Genomic DNA, 25,939 nt, shown 5'->3' on the forward strand with positions numbered 1-25,939 from the left:
TGGATGTTTGGGGCATCTTTGGTCAAGCCTCCGGCCTTCGCATCAATGCGCTCAAATCAGCCATTCTTAGCTGCACGGAGTCGGATTTGCAGTCCTTGGACTGGCAGGGTCGGGTTATTCCTCGTGGCTCCATTGTCAGGCACCTTGGGTACCCTTTGGGTGTTGACGTTCCACCAAAGCAGCTTCTGCAGTGGATTTCTCAGAAAATGGTGGCTAAGTTTATGTATTGGAAATCTCAAGCCTGGCCCTTCCATATTCGTCTCAAAGTGGCCCAGACAATTATGTTGCCAATGCTGACATATTTTTTGCCACTATTGCCCTGGACTACTATGACTCTCAATGCGCTTACTCAGTCTATTCGCTTCATGCTATGGAAAAAGGACTCATTGCATGCAGGTATTTCCTGGATTTCTTGGTCGCATGCCTGCACCCCCAAACGCATGGGTGGCGGAGCTATCTTAGATGCCCAAACTCACATGCAGGCACTCCGCTGGTCTCTCTTCCGTGCCATGTGTTTGGATCATCATCCATGGGTCGATATAGCCCGTTATTTTCTTGAGAGCCATGGGCTTCTACATGGCAATACCCAAATCCAGACTTCTTGGTGGCATGTTCTTAATGCTGATTCGAGGTTCTCTAGTTCTTCTTCGTCGTTGCTTAATCATTTGGTATGTTCCTGGAAACGGGTTCTTATAAAGGCTCAATGGCATCCAGCGGAGGATCGCGTGGCTATGAATTCTTTTCAATTGGAATTATTGGCAGTCTCGCGTTTACTTGTATGGGAAGGCAAAAATGAGCTTAGACCACAATTCAACCGGATGGCTCGTTTGGGCTTGTCTTCGGTTGCGGATGCCACCCTTGCTAGTCGCAATGTACTTATATCTTTTCGTACAGCTAGGAGGCTTTACAGGATCCCGCGGGGATATAGGCCGTTATGGGAACAGCTTTTGCGGATGCTCCAGAGCAGACAACCCTTTCCTGACCTTGCTTCAGATCATCCCTGGCAGGATTGGGACCTACAAGGCCGGCTGACTTTAAGCAAAGCTTTTGCTAATCAAGTTTATCATATTCTGATCAAAGATCAACAATGGTTAGTTAACAAAGCCAATGCTTTATGGGGCTTGCGAAAGCCCCGGTCTTGGTGGAGGGCAACTGTGATGGAGGGCTGGTTGAACAAGACCCCCTTCAAATGTAAAGTCTTTCTTTGGAGAGTGATGATTGGTGGTCTTCCGCTTGCGTCAGCTCTTTCCAAGCGACGAATCTCCAATGGCAACTGTTTCTTTTGCACCACTGCTGTGGAATCAGCCCGCCACAGATTTATTTCTTGCCCCGTCGCAAAAAAAGTCTGGTTCTTTTTGTCGGCTATTTGGCAAGGAGCGGTTGGATTCACCCTGCGCCCATTTGATTGGGTTTTCGGACAGCCCAAATACCCCACTCCTGCACAGCCACATATGAAACTCATGTATCATTTTCTCCGATATTGGGGCTGTTGGCATAACTGGACCATTAGGAATGCTTTTCTCTTTGACTCCGCCTATAATGTTCAGCGACATATTGCAAGGCTTAAGGGCCTTTTGTATTGGCAGTTGGATCTTCTCCGACATTCTGATTTGCTCTCTAGGGAGGACTTCCGTACCTGGCTTATGGCAATTTCATCTGCCCCCTTGCCATAACTTTGTAACTCGTAGCAATTAGCCCCTTTTCACATGATGGCCTGGAATTGGCGTCATGTTTCTTGTAATCAAGTTATCTTGTACTTTTTTTCGTAATTAATACAATTACCTTTTACGAAAAAAAAAAAAAAGAGAGAGAGAATCTGAAAGAGCTGAGCGATGGCAGGTTTGCTGCCTTCTGACGCGCGGACGCGTTTTCCTGCACGGCGCCCTGCTTGACGTCGTCCCGTCACTTCGTGCTAGGTCCGTTCTGCCCACGTCTCGTTGCGCCCCTCTTCTGTCTACCCGTCGCCCCCTGCTGTGTGTTGGACATGACCCATCGTCCACTGGCACCCCGTTTCCTACGCGAGACAACCGCCTGGACGTTTCGCCTCTTGTGCCTACTGGCGGGCCTTCTTGTCATGACGCAAGCCCATTGCCTGCTGAGCTACGCTGCGGACGCCCACGGCGTTTGCCTGCCCTGTTGATCTCGGGTTCACCTGCTTGAGTCCGTCCTCTTCTGCACCGGCGCTTGGTTGCGACCCTGTGGCTGCAGCCCTGCGGTCCCCTGGTTTCGCAATCCCCTTGCCTGCCCCTGACGCCCTCCATGGCCGTTGAGTCCCCCGCCTTGTTGTTGGACGGCCCGTTGCCTACGTCCCCCACCCGCTTGTACTCCGACCTTTGCTCCTGCTTCTCGCCCCTTCGCCCTGCCCGTTAGGGTTTCAGCTGATAATGGACCCCTGCCCTGTGCCCCAGACTGTCTTGCTCTGCCGTCGACTACCAGGCCGTTGTTCCGCCCTCCTGCCCCTGCACTGTTAGGGTTGTGCCTTGCCACCAGGGTTCGTCGGACAGGCCATGACTGAGGCTGACAAGTAAAGCTCCGCTTTCATCAGCTGTGCGTGCAGAATACGCCCCTGGACAGTGACTCTGTATAGAAAAGAGGGAGAGAGAGAGAGAGAGAGGTCTGCGTGTTTTTGCCCCCCACAACTTTTTCACTAGGCCTCTGTCCGACATACGTACTGATACAATATGGCTGGCCTGGATCTTGCTTTCATAGACCAAACGGTGGCAGCTCTTGGTCCGGATTCTGACACCGAGGAACTAGAGGACATGGTTCCGTGCACAGAGGAGATGCCCCCTACTCCTGACCTTCAGCCAGCGGGCAAACACACCAAGCATACTTCGGTAGGGATAATGGATCACCAGGATTGTTCCTATGCTCAGGTTGCTTCTGATTCTGTGGACTCCCAGGAGGTTGATTGGGAGCACCTGTTGGAGTTTGCTAACACTTTGCTGGGCGATTATGTTCAACATAATCAGGAAGTCTTTTCGGACTCTGCAACGGAAGATGTTCTGGAAGCCACTCTGGATCCAAAACATGTCTTGCGCTCCTTTTCAGTGTTCTATGAACGTGCTGTGATACTTTTTTTCACTGGTAGGATTCCGCTGCTTTCCCGTATTCGCGAGTGGCTGCACAGTTTGCTACAAGGGGAATGTATTGAAGAGATTTTTGTTGGCCCCCGGGGTTTTTTTGAGGTGCTGTTGAAATCAGAGACACACCGTGCTGCTCTCCTTTCTAAACTGCCATTGTTCGTTGATCGCCATCTGGTCCATGTGGTGCCATGGAGATTTTCAGCGTTTGCTGCAACATGAATGCCGTGTGTGGGTTGAAGTGGAAAACTGTGTGGCTGTTTATTGGCCACTGTTAAAAGATGCCATGGCCGCTGTGGGCACTATTCTGGTCTCCCCAAGCCTAAGGGCCATGAATCGCAACCGCCTGTGTATGTTATGGGACACTACTCGAAAAAGGCTTGCTTGGTTACGCATTAATTGCTCTGGCATGCATCCTTTACATTTTCGTTTGAAATGGGGCAACTTTGCAGGACATTGCTTTTCATGTGGAAAATTGGGGCATTTTATGGCTGAATGCCCAGAGAAGCACCACACTTCAGATGCCGAGCATGTTGCGCAGCCCATGGAAGATATGGTGTGTGATGTGCCGTCGCAAGATGCCACCCAGCCACCTAAAGTTTTGAATAAAGGTAAACAACAGGTCTCGGGTTTGGATTCTGGTGGCAATGACTGGGTAGATGTACGCGCGAAAAAAGGCAACAGGCTTGTTGCTGGCATGGTGGATACTGTGCCTGTTGCCTCACCAGATTCCATGTGTAGGTATATGCACAGGAAAGAAATGATGTCTTCAGAGCACTCTGCTCCTGCTATGGTTTCCTCTGCTCCCCGTCAACAACCAGCTAGGAGAGTGTCTTCGGATGGTCCAAAGGGTCCACTTGCTAAGCTGGCTTTTGATACTCCAGGTAACCTCATTACCCCATGGGATCGTCGTTATCCCCGCTCCATCCCCAAGTCAGTGGATATGCCATCCACTTCCAAATCTGGTTGTCAGAACTCTTTTGCCGTGTTAGTTGATTTCTTGGATGAGGGTGTCCTAGACATTCTCGTCGAAAAGGTCTCATTGAGGCAAGTTGTGCCTCGTACGTGATCTTCTTTTGAATCCACATGAAGATAGCTACGTGGAATGTGCGAGGAATTTGTTCTCACCACAAACAACATGCCATGTGGACAATATTGCATGAGAATCAGTGGGATGTCTTGTGTGCTGTTGAGCACAAGAGTCATAGTGAAGCAGGTAAAGTTGTGGATTGCCATGGTTTTCGTTTGTTCTATGCAGGGACACATGCCAGGCAGTATTCTGGTGTGCTTATGATTGTACATGAAAAATATCAGCCGGTTCTTATCAAGAATGATGTACATGGCCGCTTTGTGGTGATTGAAATTTTATTCGAAGGAGAGATCTTATGGTTACTTGGCCTCTATGCTCCGAATGATCCTCTATCTCGCTGGGAGCTTTGGCATACCTTGCAGATTTCCTTGTCCCTTGGCAGACGGGGTTTTTTGATGGGGGATTTTAATATGTGTGTTGATTCTTTACAGTCCACATCAGAACATTCGGTAATGGATGCGCCGGAAAGACGTATGTGGCAGCAGTTGGCTTTTGCGGTTTTTAAGCAAGATCTCTGGTCTTGGCCGTATCCTTCTTCTACAGGGTTTACCTTCCATTCTACCCAGTATGCCACAACATGGTCGCGGTTAGACCGCATATACATCATGCAAGATGATGATTTCCTCCTTGAGATGCTCGAAATGAAAGTGTTACAACAATATGCATTGTCGGATCATTTCCCTCTGCAGCTTGAGCTCCTTGCACAACCCATTGCACCTTTTAAGCAATTTTTGGATAGACTCCCTTTGCATTTCAACTTGTCCTATTTGAAGCATGCAATCTTCCAGGGCTATATGCAGCAATTGATTGATCGATTCTTATTGGATTTCTCATCTCAGGGCACTACTTCCTTTCAACGATTGCTCTCCAATGTGCAGCGGGTTGCTCGCCAGTATGGGATCCATCATGCCTCTCTTTGTTGGCGGCGCCGATAGGCAGTGGAGGAATTGCTGGCTTTGTTCGTTCTTTGCTGGTGGACACTCCCGATGACGCATTTTTGCTATCACTGGCAACGCGTCTGGCTGATCTTATTAAAGAGTTTCAGTTGAAATCCTATTAGCAGGTCAAATTGCAACATCTGACGGACACTCTGCAAGACAGTGCTTGTCAGACCCATAAGTTCTTTCGAGCTCTCCATGCCTCTCTTGCTCGAGAGAATATGACTAGGCTCCAGGATGCAGAAGGTCAAATGGTTCTTGATCCACAAATGATTGTGAATATGTGTAGAAATTATTTCCTTGACCTTCTTGGTTCTACTTCTCCTCCTTCAGGCCAAATTACTCATGCTCGTTCAGTTTTTTATGATCTGGTCCGCAATCAGGTTCCTCAGGACATGCAACCTACTCTGGAGGCAGATATTTGTGAGTTGGAGGTTATGGATGTTCTGTTACACTTGCCTAAGGATAAAAGTCCTGGCTGGGATGGTCTCACCAATGAGTTCTTTGAGTTTTTTGCCACCCAGCTCGCGAAACCTTTGACGGCTTTGTTTCAGCGGGTATGGGAAACGGGGATCATGCCTTCCTCTTGGAAAGAAGGTCTTATTAAACTGCTTCCAAAAGTTCCTTCGCCATCCATGTTGAAACAGTGGTGCCCAATTTCTTTGATGGGTTCTATGTATAAAATCTTTTCCAAAGTTATGGCGAATCGCCTCCATAAGCATCTTCTTGCCATTGTGCATCCTCTCCAATATGGTTTCATTAAGGGCAGAAACATTTTGCACAATGTATTAAATGCGCAACTGGCGATTGATTACGCAAGGCATTCAAATCAGGAGGTCGTACTGGTTCAATTGGACCTGGAAAAGGCTTTTGATTATCTGGACTGGTCTTTCATTGCAGAACTTATGTTTGCTATGGGTTTTGGTGCCCGGATGTCTCGTCTGATCTACACTATTAGTGTTGCAGCATCTTCGCAGGTAATGTTGAATGGAGGCGTTACCAAGCCAATTGTCCTTGCCTGCTCTGTCAGACAGGGGTGCCCTTTGAGTCCTCTCTTCTTTGCCCTTGCGACTCATCTGGTTCTTTCGATGTTATCTCATATAGTAGCTTCTACTCAGTTGGATGGATTGTTGCTTCCCTTTGGACAACACTTCATTGGTCAATCTTGGCTGATGACAGTTTTATGATTTTGCGTGCGGACAAAGATAACCTTCACAAAGCATTAGATGTTTGGGCTCTCTTTGGTCAGGCTTCTGGTCTTCGCATTAACGCCTTGAAATCGGCCATTCTCAGCTGCACGGAGTTGGATTTGCAGTCATTGGACTGGCAGGGAATGGTTGTCCCCCGTGGCTCCATTGTCAGACATCTTGGGTACCCTTTGGGGGTTGATGTCTCCCCAAAGCAGCTACTACAGTGGATTTCACAGAAACTGGCGGCTAAGTTTCTGTATTGGAAGTCTCAAGCCTGGCCCTTCCATGTTCGCCTCAAAAAGCCCAGACAATAATGTTGCCAATGCTTACATATTTCTTGCCATTGCTACCTTGGACTACTACTACACTGAATGATCTTACGAAGTCTATTCGTTTCATGTTATGGAAGAAGGATTCCTTGCATGCGGGTATTTCTTGGATTTCTTGGTCGCATGCATGCACCCCAAAACGCATGGGTGGAGGGGCTATTTTGGATGCCCACACTCATATGCTGGCACTCCGGTGGTCTCTTTTTCGCACCATGTGCTCGGATTGTCATCCTTGGGTCGTCATAGCCCGTTATTTTCTTGAGGATCACGGGCTTCTGCATGGTAATACCCACATCCGCAGTTCGTGGTGGCATGTTCTTAATGCCGATTCTCGGTTCTCCAGTTCTTCCTCATCTCTGCTTGCCCATTTGGTGTGTTCCTGGAGACTGGTCCTCCGGAAGTCTGAGTGGCATCCAACGGAGGATCGTTTAGCCACTAATTCGTTTCAATTGGAACTGTTGGCAGTCTCGCGGTTAATTTCGTGGGATGGTAAACATGAGCTTTGACCACAATTCAACCATATGGCACGTTTGGGCTTAACTTCGGTCGCGGATGCCACTCTTGCCAGTCGCAATGTGTTCATGTCGTTTCGTACAGCCAGGAGGCTTTTTAGGATCCCTTGTGGATACAGGTATTTATGGGAATAGCTTTTGACGGTGCTTCAGAGCAGACAACCCTTTCTTGCCCTTGCTACGGATTGTCCCTGGCAGGACTGGGACTTTGCAGGCAGTCTGAATTTAGAAAAGGCTTCAGCTAACCAGGTGTATCATCTTCTGATTAAAGATCATCAATGGCTGGTTACTAAAGCTAATATTCTATGGGGATTGCATAAATCCTGGTCATGGTGGAGGGTAACTGTGATGGAGGGCTGGTTAAATAAGACACCATTCAAATATAAGGTCTTTCTTTGGAGGGTGATGATTGGTGGTCTTCCGCTTGCTTCAGCTCTTTCCAAGCACCGAATCTCCAATGGCAACTGTTTCTTTTGCACCACCACTGTGGAATCGGCTCGTCATCGTTTTATTTCTTGCCCCCTTGCTCAGAAAATCTGGTCATTCTTGTTAGCCGTCTGGCGAGCGGTGGTTGGTTTCTCGCTTCGCTCGTTTGATTGGGTTTTCGTGCAGCCCAAATTTCCCACACCGACGCAGCCACATATGAAGATCTTGTTTCACTTTCTTCGATATTGGGGCTGTTGGCACAACTGGACCATTCGGAATGCTTTCCTTTTTGATTCCGCTTATAATGTTCAGCGGCATATTGCTAGGCTTAAAGGTTTCTTGTATTGGTAGATAGATCTTCTTCGGCACTCTGACATCTTCTCTCGGGAGGACTTACGCCCCTGGCATATGGCAATTTCCTCCGCGTCTTTGCCATGGTTTTGTAACTCTTTGGCCGTCTGGTTCTTGTAAAGAGTCAGTGTGTACACACGATGGGGTAGAGCCATCGTGTATCTTGTAATCATGTAAACTTTTTCGTAATTAATACAATTACCTTTTACGAAAAGAAAAAAAAAGAGAGAGAGAGGGGGGAGGGAGGGAGAAGAAGAAGAACTCAGAAGTGAATGAATATTATAAATGAATGTAAGAGTGTATAGAATGCTCAAGGGTAGAGTTGAAGATTGTTAGAGTGTGACGTCCTTCGGAGATGGATTTTGAGTGTTGTAACCACTAGTCAAATATGTCGGAGAGGAGCAGGCAGCAAAATGCAGCCTTTAGGAGCGTGTCCGTGATGACATAGACCTCCACGAATAGGACTGTATGACCAGGCTGCAGCAAAAACACAACAGTTTTGGCAGCTGACTGATTAGGTGACAAGGCGGTAGCTGGAATGGGAAGATCTAGCAAATTGTTTTGAAGTCAGTCGTGGAGGCTGGAGAGGTGCAGCAGCTTGTCTTTTGGCTGCAGGCTGAGGTTGACTTTGGTGCCACCATATTTATGGTAGCTCGCATGGCAGCCTCCCTAGGCACACTCTATGGTAGCATTACCCCTATTCTCTCCATATTTTCTTCTTCATTGACACCCATGAGTAGATGGAATTACTTTTTTTTTTTTTGTGATGTGTTGGATTTGACCACTCCCTTTTATTTTTCCTAAGGGCACATATACTCAATAGGATCAAAACAAAAAAAAAAACCCACACAAAAAAGTAAAAAAAGAGATAAAAAAAATTCAAAGTGGTTCCATTGCCTTTGCAAGTCCTAGTAGGCCATTGCTGCCGACAAGCACCCTTTTTCGATGCCTTTTGTCACGAGGGCATGGAATTTTGATGCTTTGCTTACCATTTGATTAAAGAGTTTATCAAATGTGCAAATGTGACTTGCACATGTGAGGTGTATGTTAGTTATTTCACAATGTGGGCCTTGGGACCCTGAAATATCAGTGAGTACCAAAGGCAAAAGTTGTAACAAGTTATATTGGACACGTATTAGGTAGTACTTGGTGGTAGAATATGGCCTAGACTATTTAATTAGCCTTAAGTGTCAGTGGTGACACTAAAGAATTAATATTAAGTAATTAATTAATGCCAGTTCTAGGCTAATGAGTGCTTAGGATCACTTGGGTGATGAATTGGCCTAGCCAATTTAATTGTTGGTCAGTTAGATTTTTTTTAAGCCATGAATAATTATTAATTTATTTTTCAAAACTAATATTCTAAAAATCAATTTAATAAAATTAGGTAATGTTGGAAATTGTCTTGGAAGACTAGCAATTGACAAAACTTGCCCATGCAAGTGGAAAAAACGTTTTTGGAGGTTGAGAGGGGGGTATTCCAGCTGTGTAAGCAAAGAGAGAGCGAGAGAGAGAGAGAGAGAGAGAGAGAGAGAGAGAGAGAGAGAGAGAGAGAGAGAGAGAGAGAGAGAGAGATTTCGGCACTCTGACATATTGCCTCGGGAGGACTTACTTCCCTGGCATATGGCAATTTCCTCTACGTCTTTGCCATGACTTTTGTAACTCTTTTGTTGTTTAGTACTTTATAAATATAACATCCATTATGAAAAGAGAGAGAGAGAGAGAGAGAGAGAGAGAGAGAGAGAGAGAGAGAGAGCTTATTGGGGGTCTTCCAACTGGCGATATGGTGCGTGCCTGCAAGATCTTTGCTGGTCGTTGTGTATTCTGCACTATATGTGATGAAACAATGCTTCATCTCTTTGTCTCTTGCCGTGTTGCTAGACAAATTTGGAGTTTTGTTTGCCTGTGTGGTCTTTGGTGACTTAGCACCGAATATCAGTTCGTTCATGGATTATGGAAAAGATGACTTCTACGTCCTCTTTGGACTCAGATTATTCTTGCCTTTTCCATTTCCTTAGATGGATAGCCTTGTGGCATATTTGGCGTACTCGAAATGCCTTCATTTTTGATTTAGTATCGGGCATCCATGGTCATGTGGCTCGTGTTTGTGGTTTAGTGTTATGGTAGATCTCCTCTATGGTGTCAGTTGATCTGGTTCTTCCTGACATTGTTGCTCCTTGTTGGATATTGTTCACTCCACGCTAGACATTTCTGTGTTAGAGTTGTGGTAGACTTTCAATTGTGTCTATGTTTTTTTCTTTACTGACGTGATGGTCTTACGTAAATATTTACTACTTAATTCAATTATCTTCATGAGAGAGAGAGAGAGAGAGAAGAGAGAGAGAGAGAGAGAGAGAGAGAGAGAGAGAGAGAGAGAGAGAGAGAGAGAGAGAGAGAGAAGACCACCCATGGACCATCATAGCCCGTTATTTTCTTGAGGACAGCGGGCTCCGCCATGGCAACACACGGCTCCGGGCCTCCTGGTGGCATGTCCTTAATGCTGACTCTCGTGTTTCCAGCCCCTCTTCCTCTTTGTTACTGCACTTGGTCGGCTCTTGGAAAGTGGTGCTCCAAAAGGCCCGTTGGCACCCAGTAGGGGACCGCGTGCAGACTAACTCCTTTCAGCTGGAATTGTTGGCAGTATCGGGACTCCTTTCATGGGAAGATACACATCAACTCAGACCAAGATTTAATCGCATGGCCCGTTTAGGTGTGACGTCGGTTGCGGATGCTACCCTTGCCACTCGCAATGTCCTTGTATCATTTCGGACTGCTCGGCGACTCTTTAAGATCCCGCGTGGATACCGTGATTTGTGGGAGCAGCTTTCGTCGAAGCTTCAGGGTCGGCAACCCTTTCCTGCCTTGATTGTGGATCGCCCTTGGCAGGACTGGGACCTTGCAGGCCGCCTGAGTCTGGAAAAGGCCTCCACTAATCAGGTGTATCATCTTCTTGTTCAAGATCACCAATGGCTGGGAGAGAAAGCTAACACTGTTTGGGGACTGCGGAAATCGCTGTCATGGTGGCACAAAACGCTGATGGAGGGCTGGCTAAATAAGACACCGTTCAAATAAAAGGTTTTTCTTTGGCGGGTGATGATTGGTGGTCTTCCTCTGGCCTCGGCCCTTGCCAAGCGTCTCATCTCGAATGGCAATTGTTTCTTCTGTACCACACCGGCGGAATCGGCCCGACATCGTTTTCTCTCTTGTCCGCTCGCCAAGAATATCTGGTCACTCTTGTCGCACATTTGGCGCGCGGTGGTGGGATCCTCGCTAACTCCTTTCGACTGGGTTTTTGTGCGCCCGAAGTATCCCGCACCGCCACAGTTGCATGAGAAGATCTTATTTCACTTTTTCAGATATTGGGGATGCTGGCACATTTGGACCACGCGCAATGCTTTTCTCTTTGATTCGGCCTCTAATGTACCTCGATATATTTCCAGGCTTAAAGGACTCTTGCATTGGCAGCTAGATATCATCCGACACTCAGACTTGCTCCCTCGGGAGGATTTGCATCCGTGGCATATGGCGATTGCCTCTGGGTCGTTGCCATGATTGGTGTAACCTTTTCAGTGCATTACTACGGGGCTTCCCCACACGTTGGCCTAGGGCCCTCGTGTATCTTGTAATCAGAAAAAAGAGAGAGAAAGAGAAAGAGAAAACCTCTTCACATGATGGCTTTGTGTCATCATGTATCTTGTAATCCAGTAATCTTGTATTTTTTTCGTAATTAATACAATTACCTTTTACGAAAAGAGAGAGAGAGAGAGAGAGAGAGAGAGAGAGAGAGAGAGAGAGAGAGAGATGACGCCGCCTGCGTGCCCTGCCCTGCCGTCGACCGGATGACTGTCGCCCCTCGCCCGCCATCGTTCCTGCTCCTGTTGCGTGTCACACCAGCGGCTCCTGCTCGTCGCGGTCCTGTTCGCCACCGGAAGCCTGTCGCCTGTCAGACGACTGCCTGCCCCAGCCGCCTGTCAGACGCCTGTCCTGTCTGACGACTGCCTGCCCCTGTCGCGTGTCCTCGCGCCCGCCCCTGACGACTGCTTGCCCTGTCCTGTTAGACGGCAGCCTGTTCTGTCGCCCGCCCCTGACGATTGCTGCCCTGTCGCCTGTCAGACGCCATCGTCTGACCGCCGCCATCGCCTGCCAGACCTGTCCGCCCTTGCCTGTCGGACGCCACCCTCGCCTGTCGGACGCTGCCCTCGCCAGTCAGCCGCCGTGGTCGTCGCCCCCGCGAGAGGCCGTATCCTCTGTTCGTGTCTAAGCCTGCGCCTCTGGGTTCTGCGACCTGCATACGGAGACAGTGCAGCCTTGCCTTTCCACAGACACATAGAGAGAGAGAGAGAGAGAGAGAGAGAGAGAGAGAGAGAGAGAGAGAGAGAGAGAGAAGCCAGAAGACAGAAGACAGCAGTATGGCTGGCCTGGATATGGATTTTCTAGACCGGACGGTGGCAGCCCTTGGCCCTAATTCCGATATAGAGGAGCCGGAGGATATGGTGCCTTGCATGGAGGAGATGCCTCCGGGCTCTGAATTGCCGCCTGTGGGCAAACGCTCCAAGCATACTTTTGACGAGCCAATGGGTCCTCAGGAACGTTCCTATGCGCAGGTTGCCTCTGATCCTGTGGATTCGCAGGAGATTGACTGGGAGCATTTGCTGGACTTTGCCAATACTCTGCTTGGCGATTATGTCCAGCACAACAATGAAACTTTTTCTGACGCGGGAACTGATGATGTGCTGGAAGCCACGGTGGACCCGAAATCAGTCTTGCGGTCCTTCTCGGTGTTTTATGACCGTGCAGTTATACTTTTCTTCACTGGCAGGATCCCAGTGCTTTCACATATTCGCCAGTGGATGCACCATTTATTGCAAGGGGAGTGTGTTGAGGAGATCTTCCTTGGACCTCGCGGCTTTTATGAGGTGCTGTTGAAATCGGAAACAGATCGAGCTGAGCTCCTCTGTCCAAGCTGCCATTATTCTTTGATCGCCGCTTGGTCCATGTGGTACCATGGCGCCCTATGGGCGATTTCCAGCGTCTGCTTCAACGAGAATGCCCGGTATGGATGGAAGTGGAAAATTGTCCGGCGGTTTATTGGCCATTGTTGAAGGATGCGATGGCCGTTGTGGGAACAGTGCTGGTGCCTCCAAGTCTCAGGGCTATGAATCGAAACCGTTTATGCATGTTATGGGACACAGCCAGGAAAAGGCCTGCGTGGCTTCGCCTCAATTGTTCTGGCATGCATCCTTTGCATTTTTGCTTGAAATGGGGCAACTTTGCAGGCCACTGCTTTTCATGTGGTAAATTGGGGCATTTCATGGCCGAATGCCTTGAAAGGCAACCGTCTTCCGAGGATGCGCAGGTTGTGCTGCCTAAGGATGACATGGTGCCTGATGCCCCGACACAGGAGGCCCTTCAGCCACCAAATGTCGTGGATAAAGGCAAACAACAGGTCCTGGGTTTGGATTCTCGTAGCACTGATTGGATTGAGGCACGTAAAAAAAAAGGTAAAAAGTTGGATGCAGGCCTGGCGGATCCTGGGCCTAATACTTCACAAGATTCCGTGTGCACGTATATGCGCAGGAAAGAAATGTTCACTTCATAGCCGGCTGCGCGTACTATGGCCCCGTCTGCCCCCCGTAATCAGTCTACAAGGAAAGCCTATACAGACGGCCCCAAGGGCCCACCTATATGCGCCGGCGTTTGATACAAAATGTAATGTGATTACACCCTGGGATCGGCGTTATCCTTGCCCCGCTCCCAAGGCAGTGGATTTTCCTTCTACCTCTAAAGCAGGTCGCCAGAATTCGTTTGCAGTATTGGCTGATTTTCTGGATGAGGGTGTCCTAGATGCTCTCACGGAAAAGGTGAAATCAAGGCAACAGGCGCCTCGTTCCTGACTTTTTTTTTTGAAGATATATGAAGATAGCCACGTGGAATGTGCGAGGCATTTGCTCTCGCCATAAGCAACATGCCATGTGGACTGTCTTGCACGAGAACCAGTGGGATGTATTGTGTGCAGTTGAGCACAAAAGTCACGCTGAAGCAGTAAAAATTGTGGATTGTCATGGATTCCGTCTGTTTTGTGCCGGGACACATGCTACGCACTATTCGGGCGTGCTGATGATTGTCCATGAGAAATACCAGCCTGTTCTTGTCAAAAATGATGTGCAAGGCCGCTTTCTGGTAATCGAAGTCTTATTTGAAGGAGAGGTTTTATGGTTGCTGGGCCTCTATGCTCCGAATGATCCCGCATCCCGACGGGATCTTTGGTCGACTTTGCAGGGCTCCATGTCACTTGGACGAAGGGGGTTTTTGATGGGAGATTTCAATATGTGTGGACTCTTCTCAGTCCACTTCAGGGCATTCGGTAATGGATACGCCGGAAAGCCAGGTGTGGAATTCCTTTGCTTTGCGTGTGCTTAAGCAAGATCTTTGGTCGTGGCTTCACCCTTCTTTTTCAGGCTTTACTTTTCATTCCGCACAATATGCAACTACTTGGTCGCGGTTGGACCGAATGTATATCATGCAAGGGGATGATTTTCTTCTCGAGATGCTGGAAATGAAGGTCTTGCAACAATATGCGTTGTCGGACCATTTCCCCCTCCAGATTGAGATGTGGGCACAATCTATTGCACCTTTTATGCAGTTGCTGGATAGGCTCCCTTTACGTTTCAACTCCTCTTATTTGAAGCATCCAATTTTTCAGGGCTATATGCAGCAATTGATTGAGAGGTTCTTATTGGATTTTGCCTCTGACGGCTTGGCTGCATTTGCGCGGCTGCTCTCTAATGTGCAGCGGGTTGCTCGGCAGTATGGGATTCATCATGCCGCTCTTTGTCGGCGACGTCGACATGCAGCAGAGGACTTACTGGCTTTGGTCTGTTCCTTGCTCATGGATTCCCCAGATGATGATTTTTTGCTGTCACTGGAAAGGCGTTTGGCCCATCTTATTCAAGTATTTCAGTTGAAATCTTATCAACAGGCCAAGCTGCATGACTTGACTGACACATTGCAAGATAGTGCTTGCCAGTCTCATAAGTTCTTTCGCGCCTTGCATGCTTCTCCGGCTTGCGAAAATATGACTAGACTCCAGGATTCGGAAGGTCGCATGGTCACTGATCCGCAGACCATTGTCACTATGTGCAGAAATTATTTTATGGAACTTCTTGGTTCTTCTCCCTCGCCTTCCAGCCAGATTACGCATGCCCGCTCGGTCTTCTATCATCTGGTCCGCCAGCAGGTTCCACTTGATATGCAAGCCACTTTGGAGGCGGATATTTGCGAGGAGGAGGTTATGGATGTTTTGTTGCACGTGCCTAAGGATAAAAGTCCTGGTTGGGATGGTCTCACTAATGAATTCTTTGAGAACTTGGCCATGCAATTGGTGAAGCCATTGGCGGTCATGTGTCAGCAGGTTTGGGAAACAGGGGTCATGCCTTCCTCATGGAAAGAAGGCCTTATCAAACTGATTCCCGAGGTCCCTTCGCCGTCAAAGCTGCAACACTGGAGACCAATTTCTTTGATGGGCTCGATGTATAAAATCTTCTCCAAAGTGCTGGCGAATCGGCTTCACAAGCACCTTCCAGCTATTGTGCATCCTCTCCAATATGGTTTCATCAAGGGACGCAACATTTTGGATAATATCTTGAATGTGCAAATGGCTATTGACTATGCACGGCACTCCAGTCAGGAAGTGGTATTGATTCAATTGGACTTGGAAAATGCGTTTGACTATGTGGACTGGTCTTTCATTGCAGATCTCATGTCTGCTATGGGCTTTGGTACCCGGATGTCCTGATTGATCTACACCATTAGTGCTGCGGCTTCTTCGAGAGTTATGCTCAATGGTGGGGTTACAGAGCCATTTGTCCTTGCACGCTCGGTCAGACAGGGTTGCCCTTTGAGTCCTCTCTTCTTTGCCCTGGCGACTCACCCGGTCCTTTCAATGTTATCCTCAATGGCGGCTTCTGCTCAGCTGGCAGGATTGTCTCTTCCTTTGGGGCAGCACTTCATTAGTCAATCTTTGGTTGATGACACCTTTATGATTTTGCGGGCAGACAGGGACAACATTCGAAAGGCATTAGATGTTTGGACGCTCTTTGGTCAGGCCTTTGGTCTTCGCATCAATGCCTTTAAGTCGGCCATTCTCAGTTGCACGGAGCCTGATTTACAGTCATTAGGCTGGCAGGGCCAGGTGGTTTTCCGTGGATCCATTGTCAGGCATCTTGGATACCCGTTGGGAGTGGATGTCCGGCCAAAGGACCTACTGGAGTGGATTTCACAAAAACTGGCGGCGAAGTTTATGTATTGGAAGTCGCAAGCGTGGCCATTCCATGTGCGCCTCAAAGTGGCTCAGACAATCATGCTACCAATGCTAACGTATTTCCTGCCATTGCTGCCGTGGACGCCTATTACTTTGAAGGCTCTCACTCATCCCATTCATTTCATGCTATGGAAGAAGGATTCCCTGTAGACAGGCATTTCATGGATTTCATGGTCACATACATGTACCCCTAAACGCATGGGTGGTGGCGCTATTTCGGATGCAGAAACTCATATGCTGGCTCTTCGTTGGTCTCTTTTTCGTGCCATGTGTGTGGATCATCACCCGTGGACCATCATAGCCCGTTATTTTCTTGAGGACAGCGGGCTACGCCATGGTAACACACGGTTTCGGGCCTCCTGGTGGCATGTCCTTAATGCTGACTCTCGATTTTCCAGCCCCTCTTCCTCTTTGTTACTGCACTTGGTCGGCTCTTGGAAAGTGGTGCTCCAAAAGGCCCGTTGGCATCCAGTAGGGGACCGCTTGCAGACTAACTCCTTTCAGCTAGAATTGTTGGCAGTATCCAGATTACTTTCATGGGAAGACAAACATCAGCTCAGACCGAGATTTAACCGCATGGCCCATTTAGGTGTGACTTCGATTGCGGATGCTACCCTTCCCACTCGCAATGTCCTCGCATCGTTTCGGACTGCTAGGAGACTTTTCAGGATCCCGCGCGGATACCGTGGTTTATGGGAAAAGCTTTTGTTGGAGCTTCAGGGTAGGCAACCCTTTCCTGCCCTGGTTGTGGATCGTCCTTGGCAGGACTGGGACCTTGCAGGCCGGTTGAGTCTGGAAAAGGCCTCTACTAATCAGGTGTATCATCTTCTCATTCAAGATCACCATTGGTTGGGTGTGAAAGCTAATACTGTTTGGGGATTGCGGAAATCGCAGTCATGGTGGAAGGCAACTGTGATGGAGGGCTGGTTGAATAAGGCACCATTCAAATGCAAGGTCTTTCTTTGGCGGGTAATGATTGGTAGTCTTCCTCTTGCCTCGGCCCTTTCCAAGCGTCGAATCTCGAATGGCAATTGTTTCTTCTGTACCACTACTGCGGAATCGGCCCGACATCGTTTTCTTTCTTGCCCGCTCGCCAAGAATATCTGGTTACTCTTGTCGCAAACTTGGCGCGCGGTGGTGGGATCCTCACTAACTCCTTTCGATTGGGTTTTTGTGCGCCCAAAGTACCCCACACCGCCACAGTTACATATGAAGATCTTATTTCACTTTTTCAGATACTGGGGATGCTGGCACATTTGGACCACGCGCAATGCTTTTCTCTTTGATTCGGTCTCTAATGTACCGAGACATATTGCCAGGCTTAAAGGGCTCTTGCATTGGCAGCTAGATCTCATTCGACACTCCGACTTGCTCCCTCGGGAGGATTTGCATCCCTGGCATATGGCAATTGCCTCTGGGTCCTTGCCATGATTGGTGTAACCTTTTTAGTGCATTAGTATGGGGATTTCCCACACGTTGGCCTAGGGCCCTCGTGTCTCTTGTAATCATGTAATCATGTAATCTTGTACCTTTTTTGTAATTAATACAATTACCTTTTACAAAAAAAAAAAAGAGAGAGAGAAAGAGAGCTGATTTGGTTCTTCCTGACATTGATGCTCCCTGGTTGGATATTGATCGCTCCACTCCAGCTGTCCTTTCTGAATGACATGTTTGTGTTAGAGTTGTGGTAGACTTTTAGTTGCGTACGTGTTTCTTTCTTTGCTGACTTGATGGTTTGATGTAAAAAATGTGAGACTTGTATCCTTTCTATTTGGTTGGCCTGAAGGCCAAATGTAAATATTCCAATATTAATATACATTTATTCACAAAAAAAAAAAAGAGAGAGAGGAGGTGGCCTTTAATGTTTCAATAGTTGATGGGCCATTTCGAGCCAACAAGAGAGCCTCTAAGAGCTCGTGACATGCTTAGAAGAGACTATAGCAATAGGTGGCAGCAGTTTAAGGGTTGTTTCAGCTAAGCAACATCATATTTGGTGTGTTGCATTAGTGGAGATAGCTTTCATGGCTGTCTAGATAGGCAATAGTTGATTTCTTCCATTTTCTCGTAGTGGAAATATTAATTTTCTCTCTCTTTAGTGTTCTCTCTTATCTTCTAGGCGATTCTTGTCCTTCTTCAGTAATTTCTAGCAAATTTAGCCATTGGAGGTGGATTTTTTGGTGAATCTATATTGTAAACCCTAATTTACAGCAGAAATTAGGTTTTGACAGGGACCTTGGAAAGCATGCCTAAAAATTGAAGGCCTAAAGACTTGAAATTCAGTCATTGAAATTGGGGCAATTTGAGGAGATTCAAGTGGCCATTCAGCCAGCAAACATTTGGGGTGGAATTTGTTAATGAGGAACTTAATTGAAGGCCAATCCTCGAGCAAACCAAGGGGAAAATTGGTTTGAAGTCTGCTGAGGCACTTGGAGAGCAGAGGACATTGAAGAATCTTAGTATACTTCACCCATTTGCAATAAAAGATAAAGAAGTATTGTAAGGGGCACCGATTTTTGGGACCAATAGGCTGTCCATTGTCCAAGATTAGGTGGTAACATTTGCATTTTTAGTTTATGTGAATTTTATGCTTGCTGTAGTTGTTGATTAATTAGGTCATTACCACCCTTGCCAAGGAAGGTTACCACTTGGCCTCTTTGGGGTGACCCTTCGGGCTCCCTCAGTAAGATAACCATTCCCTTTGTAGTCTTGGTAGGTCCTTGGGAAACTGATATGTACCCTTGACCTGATGCCCTGGCTGCTTTGGATGGGATGCCTTAGGATGATTATGGCTGAGCTATGCTTTGCAATCCCTTCTTGATTTCAGTTTTGGGCCTGAGGAGGGGCGCTATGCTAAAAACTGCATCATAGCTCTTTATTACAGCCCCAAAACATGCTTATTACCAAAAGTTTTTATTAAATGACTGCTTTTGTAGAGAGTGTTTGTGTCCCATAAGCCAAACCCTAATATGGGAGGATCCATTCATCTGTTAATAGGAGGTAGCCTATCCACTCAGCCCATCTTGTCATTGTAAATCCTCCATTAGTTGGCACCCACATCTCCATGCTGTTTACACCCCTCCGTGGTGGATACCTCAGTTCATGGTGGTGATGAGCCTTCCATTAGCACCTAGCGATCAGTCTACAGCCATCCAAACATTTGTGTTTGTAGTTGGTGGTAGTTTCCATCCTCTAGACACGTGTTCCCGGCCATTGCCTATAGCTTGTGACCCTTCAGCTGTTTGTGTTTGCTGCAGCCTGACCCTTTACAATCTGTGTTTGCACCATACAGTGGAAGCCAGCCTTTTTGGAACATTTTGATAGCTGCATTTTCTGTCTACAGCAAACCTGACTTGCCTTCATCTCCTTGAAAATTCTCAGCCTGCTGCCCATTGTTCCATGCTGCCACTGTGTGTTCAGCCTGATCCAGACTCTACAAATCTGCGTTTGCAGCTGCTGATCACATTTGGAGGCTGTCTGCTACGTTTCAGGATTTGTACAAAGTGCCGCATGCTCTCCAGCTTATACCCTTTGCCTCAGTCCTTCAAAGACATTTGATTTTGAGATTTTCACCTAGCTTAGTGTGTTTGTTGCATTGAGCATTGTATTTATTCATTCATCTTTTGTGCTCATTATCTTTGAGTTACCCTAGCCTTCCTTAGTTCTTTTATCACTTTGTACTTTGTTATACCATTGTGTTTGTATTTTGTGTTTGAGTATTTCTTTACAATGCCAATTACGGTGTAAACTCACAATGAAAGTGATGATCACAAGGATGGGAAGTGTTGATTGCCCATGATCCCCTTTCATAGAACTTTTTGAGGGAGGGTGCTGATGTGGGCTATAGACAAATGCAGCTGATGGTGATGGTAATTATTGCAATTGCGATGTAAACTGGCAATGAAAGTGATGATAACAGGGATGGAAAGTGTTGCTTGCCCATGATCCCCTTTCATAGAACTTTTTGAGTTAGTTTTCTTGCCAAAAAATTCTTGAGTGTCATCTTTGTGATAAAATATCTTGAATTCTGGTTTGGGTCTGTATGAGAGCCAAAGAAATTAACCCATAATTTGACAATAATTGGGCTAATGTCTTAGGTATCTTAACAATGTGGACATTGCCCAGTTGGGGTTAGACAGTGAACAACCACCTTGTAGAGTAGGGGACTATAGATTTTCCTTTTGATTTTTGAGATATCATGTTCCGGGGCCACGGTCATTTTGTGTCTGTCTAGCTAGGGCCTTCCATGTTAGTTGGCTTTTGGTGTCTTGACTCTATTGGCGGATATTAGTCTCCTCTCCCTCTTTCGAAGTTAAAATCACAGCTTGAAGCAAAATTTAAAACCTTGGCCATGAACCTTAGGTGACCAATCTAGTGGCAGGAAATCCATGAACCAAAGGCTATGAAGTTTGTGCCCAAAGAGATGTAGCTTTTGGACCTTGATCTTCATCTAAAAGATGAAGCATATCATTCATATGGTGTTCGATGCATTGGTGCTGCATGCTAGACATTGCATGTGGATATATGTTTGTATGCAAATCCCTTACACACATTAGAGTTGCCTTGGGAGGAAAGCTCCTTGGACTTTGTTGGACAGCAGTTTGCAAGCCATGTCTTGTATACGAAGATAATCTTCAAATGCAAGGTTACCAGCACTTGGGCAGCTGTAGCTTGGTTCATTGATCAGGTCAGGGCAGAAGGTTCAAAGGCATCAAGTACGGACTAGTCTGACCAGCATGCTGCCACCATTTATTATATGCTTCTTTCCTCCTTGCATGTCTCTAGTTTCACATCATGCATTTTTAGCTTGTCTTAGGCTTTGATTTTAAGTATATGCCCAAGTTTCTTCTTGGCCTTCTGATGTCTAGTAAACTCTTTCAAGTCAATTTTAGTGACCTTGTTATTTGTTGCTGCATATCATACATATTCAAATGTCGTTTTCTGGCTCAATATTGTCATTTCCTGTCTAATTCATTCCAGCAATAGGAAGGGTCACATGCTTCTGTCTTCCCATACTTTTCTGTCTCTTTTGTGCTGCACGAAAAACTGTGGTGTGTAGAGTGCAGTACTTACAGTTGTGTCATGAGCCAAAGTAAAGGCATGAACACATGAGTTAGTTTTCACTTTAGCTTTTCCTATTTCTGTGATTCAGTTTTAGTCTTTAGCTTAAAATATATGTGCTTGTTAAGTGTTCTATTCTAATCCAGTATTAATTGCCTTAAAAGTGCACAGGATGAGTGGCTTCAGAGACTAAAGAATGCTGCAGAAACAAGGGAATCTCTGCTAGGTAACCTTCAAAAGTCAGTATTTTGCGGTTTTTTGTTTAACAATCTACATTAATGTGTCATGCAAATGATTTCCCCATTGGCAATATAGAATGCAGTTTTACTTTTCAAGAGCAAGGTTGTATATTTGCACAATGGTTTTTGATATCAAGGTAAAGGTGCGTGAGAATTTCCAGCAAGTGGCAGTTTCTTGTATTGAAATCTCAAAGGTGAGATAGTCAACAAGCTGCTGGATGCAGCAAACAGACTGCTGTTGCTCTTTTTCCGTGAAATGCAGCATAGAGATTTACTCAAAGGCCAAGTGCTATTACAGGAACTGAGAGTCATCATTTTTGAACTGTCAAAGTTAAATGTCTTCCAGGAATCATTTGGCTCAGCAAAATGGCTGCTGGATGCACGTGCTAGATTCATTTTTAAATTTTTTTTTGTGACAAGGAGAAATTATCTTGCAGTTGTTCAAAAGAACATTGTACAACATCAAAAGAAAAACAAGAAAAATGGAGTGCAACCCATTCTTATCTGCTGGGGAGTGAGACTAGCAAATCGGTCCTGTCTGCATGAGGAGATGCAGCTGCATGAGTGCTTCAAAATGACATCTGAGTCTGATCAATCTTGAAAGATGACACCCACTATTTACAGAGGTAGGTACATCATTATTGCCAAACACCAATCAAGTGTCTGTAAGCCAATAAGCACCTAAGGGGTGCTATCTGCCCAAAATGCTATGGAACTAGATTTCTATGCAAGCGGCAATCCCAACAACAGTGATGGGACTCATTCAATAGAGTTCCTGTCTGTATTGTGGTGTGTGCAACTAGCGATAAGAACTCTCCCACCTCACTCACGATCCTTGTCACCATCATCTCTACTCAGGTCATCCTCACCTCTGTCTCTTTATGTATCCACTGTTTCCTATTCTCCCCTTTCTACTTGCAGCTGCTATCTGCCTTCTCTCCCTCACTCACGATCCTTGTCACCATCATCTCTACTCAGGTCATCCTCACCTCTGCCTCTTTACGTATCCACTGTTTCCTATTCTCCCCTTTCTACTTGCAGCTGCTATCTGCCTTCTCTCCCTCAGCTCCATTGCAGGTGTGCAGTATGTTAACTCCGTAGCTGCACCTTCTCAAAAATGGGTTTCTTGAATATGTGCAGCTATTGACTTTGTAACACGATTTGTACTTCACATGTATGCAATGGAAACCCCTAGAGAGGGTGAACATCATCCATTGAACTGGCTGCCAAGTGTCCCCCTCTGATTTCCTGTTTTTTGTCTACGACCATGCCAAGCAAGATCTTGTTCAGCCAATCTACACATTTTTGATGAGTACTCACCGAGCTGCTTGGAATATCTCCACTATAGTGGGATCTGCATTCCTTGGAAATTGATCGTCAAGCATGAACTGCAGCTTACTCGTGATGGTTGAGTAGGTATCTTTCTTCTTGAGAAGCACAAGCTCTCATGCATGCAGACCACATTGTGCAGGGAGGTATTCCCCAATTATTCATTCATGTATTGGCAGGTGCTAGAGATGACTTGAGTTACTTATTACATTTATTCCTTTTTTTCTCTCCTTGTATAGCCCCAAAAAGGATTTATTTGTATTATTTGTTAGTGTCTGGGCACCGCCTGCAACAACCTAGGAGCCGCCCTAGACAGTTCAGTGACTCACATGCCTATGAATAGGGAGTGGGAATTATCGATTGACACCCCCAACACATTCTCATTCATTTTGCACGAGTTCCTTCACTCCACCTTTTTGGCTGCTTTCCACACACCAAGGCAGAGGACATCTCAGTTCATGGAGGATCTTCATGTGCTGTCTACTGCTGGCACACTGTTTCATCTACTTTTAGGCTATTTTTTAGGGAAGATCTGGCTGCCTAGTTGCCACACCTTTTCCAGCTGATTGGTGACCTTCATTTTTTGGGCTGAAGACCTGATTTCCAGGCAGTTCTGACCTGCTTTTTGGTGTTCAGCTGCCACCTAGCTCCACACGTGGCTCCTATCAGCGGTCATTGACCTCAGCAGTGCTGTATTTGCAGTTTCATTGTGTTACTACCTTCAGCAGGCCGCCGAGCTGGTTTTTTGTAACAAGCCTTCCTTTTTACAGAAGGGTGTGGTGTGAAGAAATGCCCTAAACGTGAAAAACACAAAATCAATCGTATGACAAAGCATAGACTGATAAACACAACACAATTAGGGTTAGGGTTAGGGTATTTTAGAGAGAGGGAACACAATGAATAGTAAAGTGAGTGAATAATGAATATATAGTGCTCATGCAACAAACACACTATGCAATGAATATTGAACCTCGAACTCTTGTATCTCTAGGATCAAGGCAAAGGTTAGGAGCTGTAGAGTGTGTCATACTCGAATGGATCTCGAATTGCAACAAAGACAGCCTTTGGGTGTCAAACACCAACAAACGCAGCCAAGGAAGGCTAGATCTGATGCAAGCAGCAGTGCAAGAGGGAGATACTAAAAACGCATGTACTTGAGAAGAGAAAAACTGGGCAACAGTTGTTAGGTACAAATGCAACAAATGGAGGAGAGAAGATCAGAGCGATAGCTCCATATTGTTGGCAACAACACCAAATGTTGATGTCAGCATCAAACACAACACATGGATTGTACGCGATAGCTCCAGGGTACTAGGCGACAGCCATAGACAGGTGGCAAAGGCTGGAATCAAGTGCCAGATGGTAGCAAATGGTTGGGGGAATCTCTGACCGTGATGTCCTCCATGAATGGGGTGTGGGCAGCAGAGATATGGCTCCTGAAACCTGCAAAAACGAGATTGAGGGAGAGTGGTGTGTTGCATATCTATTTATAGAAAGTTTGGGGCATTCAAATTAGGTTTTGCATGTGGGACACAATAATTCTCGAGGATTGCATTTCTTTTTAAAATAAGGTTTCTTTATTAATCAAGCGTATTTTGGGCTGTTAAAGTTAGGCTAATGCATTTTTAGCTCAACGTCCCCTCTCAGGCCCAAAAGTGAGGCATGAGAAATAAACTCTTAATATTGATTTTCTGTTACCCCTAGGTCTCTCACCCGAAAGCAGCTACCCAAGGCATCGGGCAAAGTGTAGATGTCGGCTGTCTAGTAACCTACCAAGACTATAGAGGTGATGGTTATCTTATCAAAGGAGCCCAAGTGATCATTCCAGAGAGGTTAGGGCTTGAGACCAAGGGTGCACGTTGGCTGTCTAGGGGCCTACTGAGTGTTACAAAGGTGGATGGAATCAACAGTGGATTGTGTTTTGTTTTTTTGGTTTTGAGAGCTTTTGGTGTAATTTGTTCAAAAGATTTAGCGTTAAGTAATTGTTTCAAATCCGTTTTTATCCATTGAGTCAATGTGTCCTGAGATATGGGAAAAAAAGATTGGATAGCCCCACTACCTTCATAAAACAAGCAAAATAATCCCACACACTACTAATGAGCTAAGTGCCTAGAGATTCTGAAGTGTGTGTGTCTATGCCAATCATATGGAGAGTATGTGGAGAGAGAGGAAAAACGACAGGAACAAGCAAGACGAGCAAAGCCAACATGCAAGCATAGAGAAAAATTGCCTTTGGAGATTGCCATGAGCAATGCCACCATTATGGTGGATTCAGAGTCAACCACTCCAAGGGTGACCGAAAAGGGATAAATACGCACAGATGCATGTTTATATGAATAGAATGCCAATGCATGGGGAAATATAAAGAAATATGTAAGTATTCATAGTCATGTAGAACGTGATACAACGGTGCCACTTGGACAGTGCTCTCGTAGGAGAATTGTTCACTTGGCCAAGTGTCCTTTATAGTCATGTCATCCTGACAGTGCTGATGAAGTTACAAATGTCCATAATATACAATACAAAATAAATAAATGTGTGAGAGCAAAAAACCGTAAACATGATCACTATTATTATCAAGAGAAGGAAACCGCTCCCTCTTAAGTTGGAAGAAGTAAGAGAGAATCACCCTTTCCTTGTCAATTGGAAGAAGTAGAGGAGGATGTACCTAAGCTGATTCACAGTAGAAGATATTGTAGGACTGCCTTGGTTAAAATATTTGCAAAATTGTTACTAGATAATACAAGCTCTATGAAAATGGTGCCTAGCTCAACCTGCTCTTTGGTGAAGTGGTAGTGAACTGCCACGTGTCGTGTTCGAGGGGTGATGATAGGATTTCCCCCAAGCGCAATGGCCCTCTGGTTGTCACAATACATACCTGTAAGCAACTCACAAGAAAATTGTAGGGCGGCCAGCAAGTTCCTCCTCGGTCTATCTAATGAGACACTTCATCTATGTATAGACCAAACAATGTGGATGAAAGTGGACATCCTTGTTTCACTCCTATAGTACTGTCAATCCTCTCTGATAGCCCCCGAGATGCTCGTACATGACCTGTCACTGCCTCATATAAT

General features: G+C 46.2%; 1 protein-coding gene across 2 annotated transcripts in view; it reads left to right on the forward strand.

Moving 5' to 3' along the window:
- LOC148026940 (uncharacterized) overlaps positions 1-25,939 on the forward strand; it is a 148,049-nt gene that overhangs the window by 38,900 nt on the left and 83,210 nt on the right. Inside the window, exon 4 of one of the 2 annotated variants that reach the window (XM_087691485.1) lies at positions 21,469-21,523. In XM_087691485.1, coding sequence (XP_087547611.1) covers positions 21,469-21,523 — 55 coding nt within the window. Of the gene's footprint in view, positions 1-21,461; positions 21,524-25,939 lie in introns of both variants that reach the window. The other variant, XM_087691487.1, reaches the window with a different exon arrangement.

The sequence above is a fragment of the Lygodium microphyllum genome, chromosome 13 (assembly GCF_053477565.2).
Source record: "Lygodium microphyllum isolate KBCC chromosome 13, Lygodium_microphyllum_v1.1.10, whole genome shotgun sequence".
Taxonomy (NCBI): Eukaryota; Viridiplantae; Streptophyta; class Polypodiopsida; order Schizaeales; family Lygodiaceae; genus Lygodium; species Lygodium microphyllum.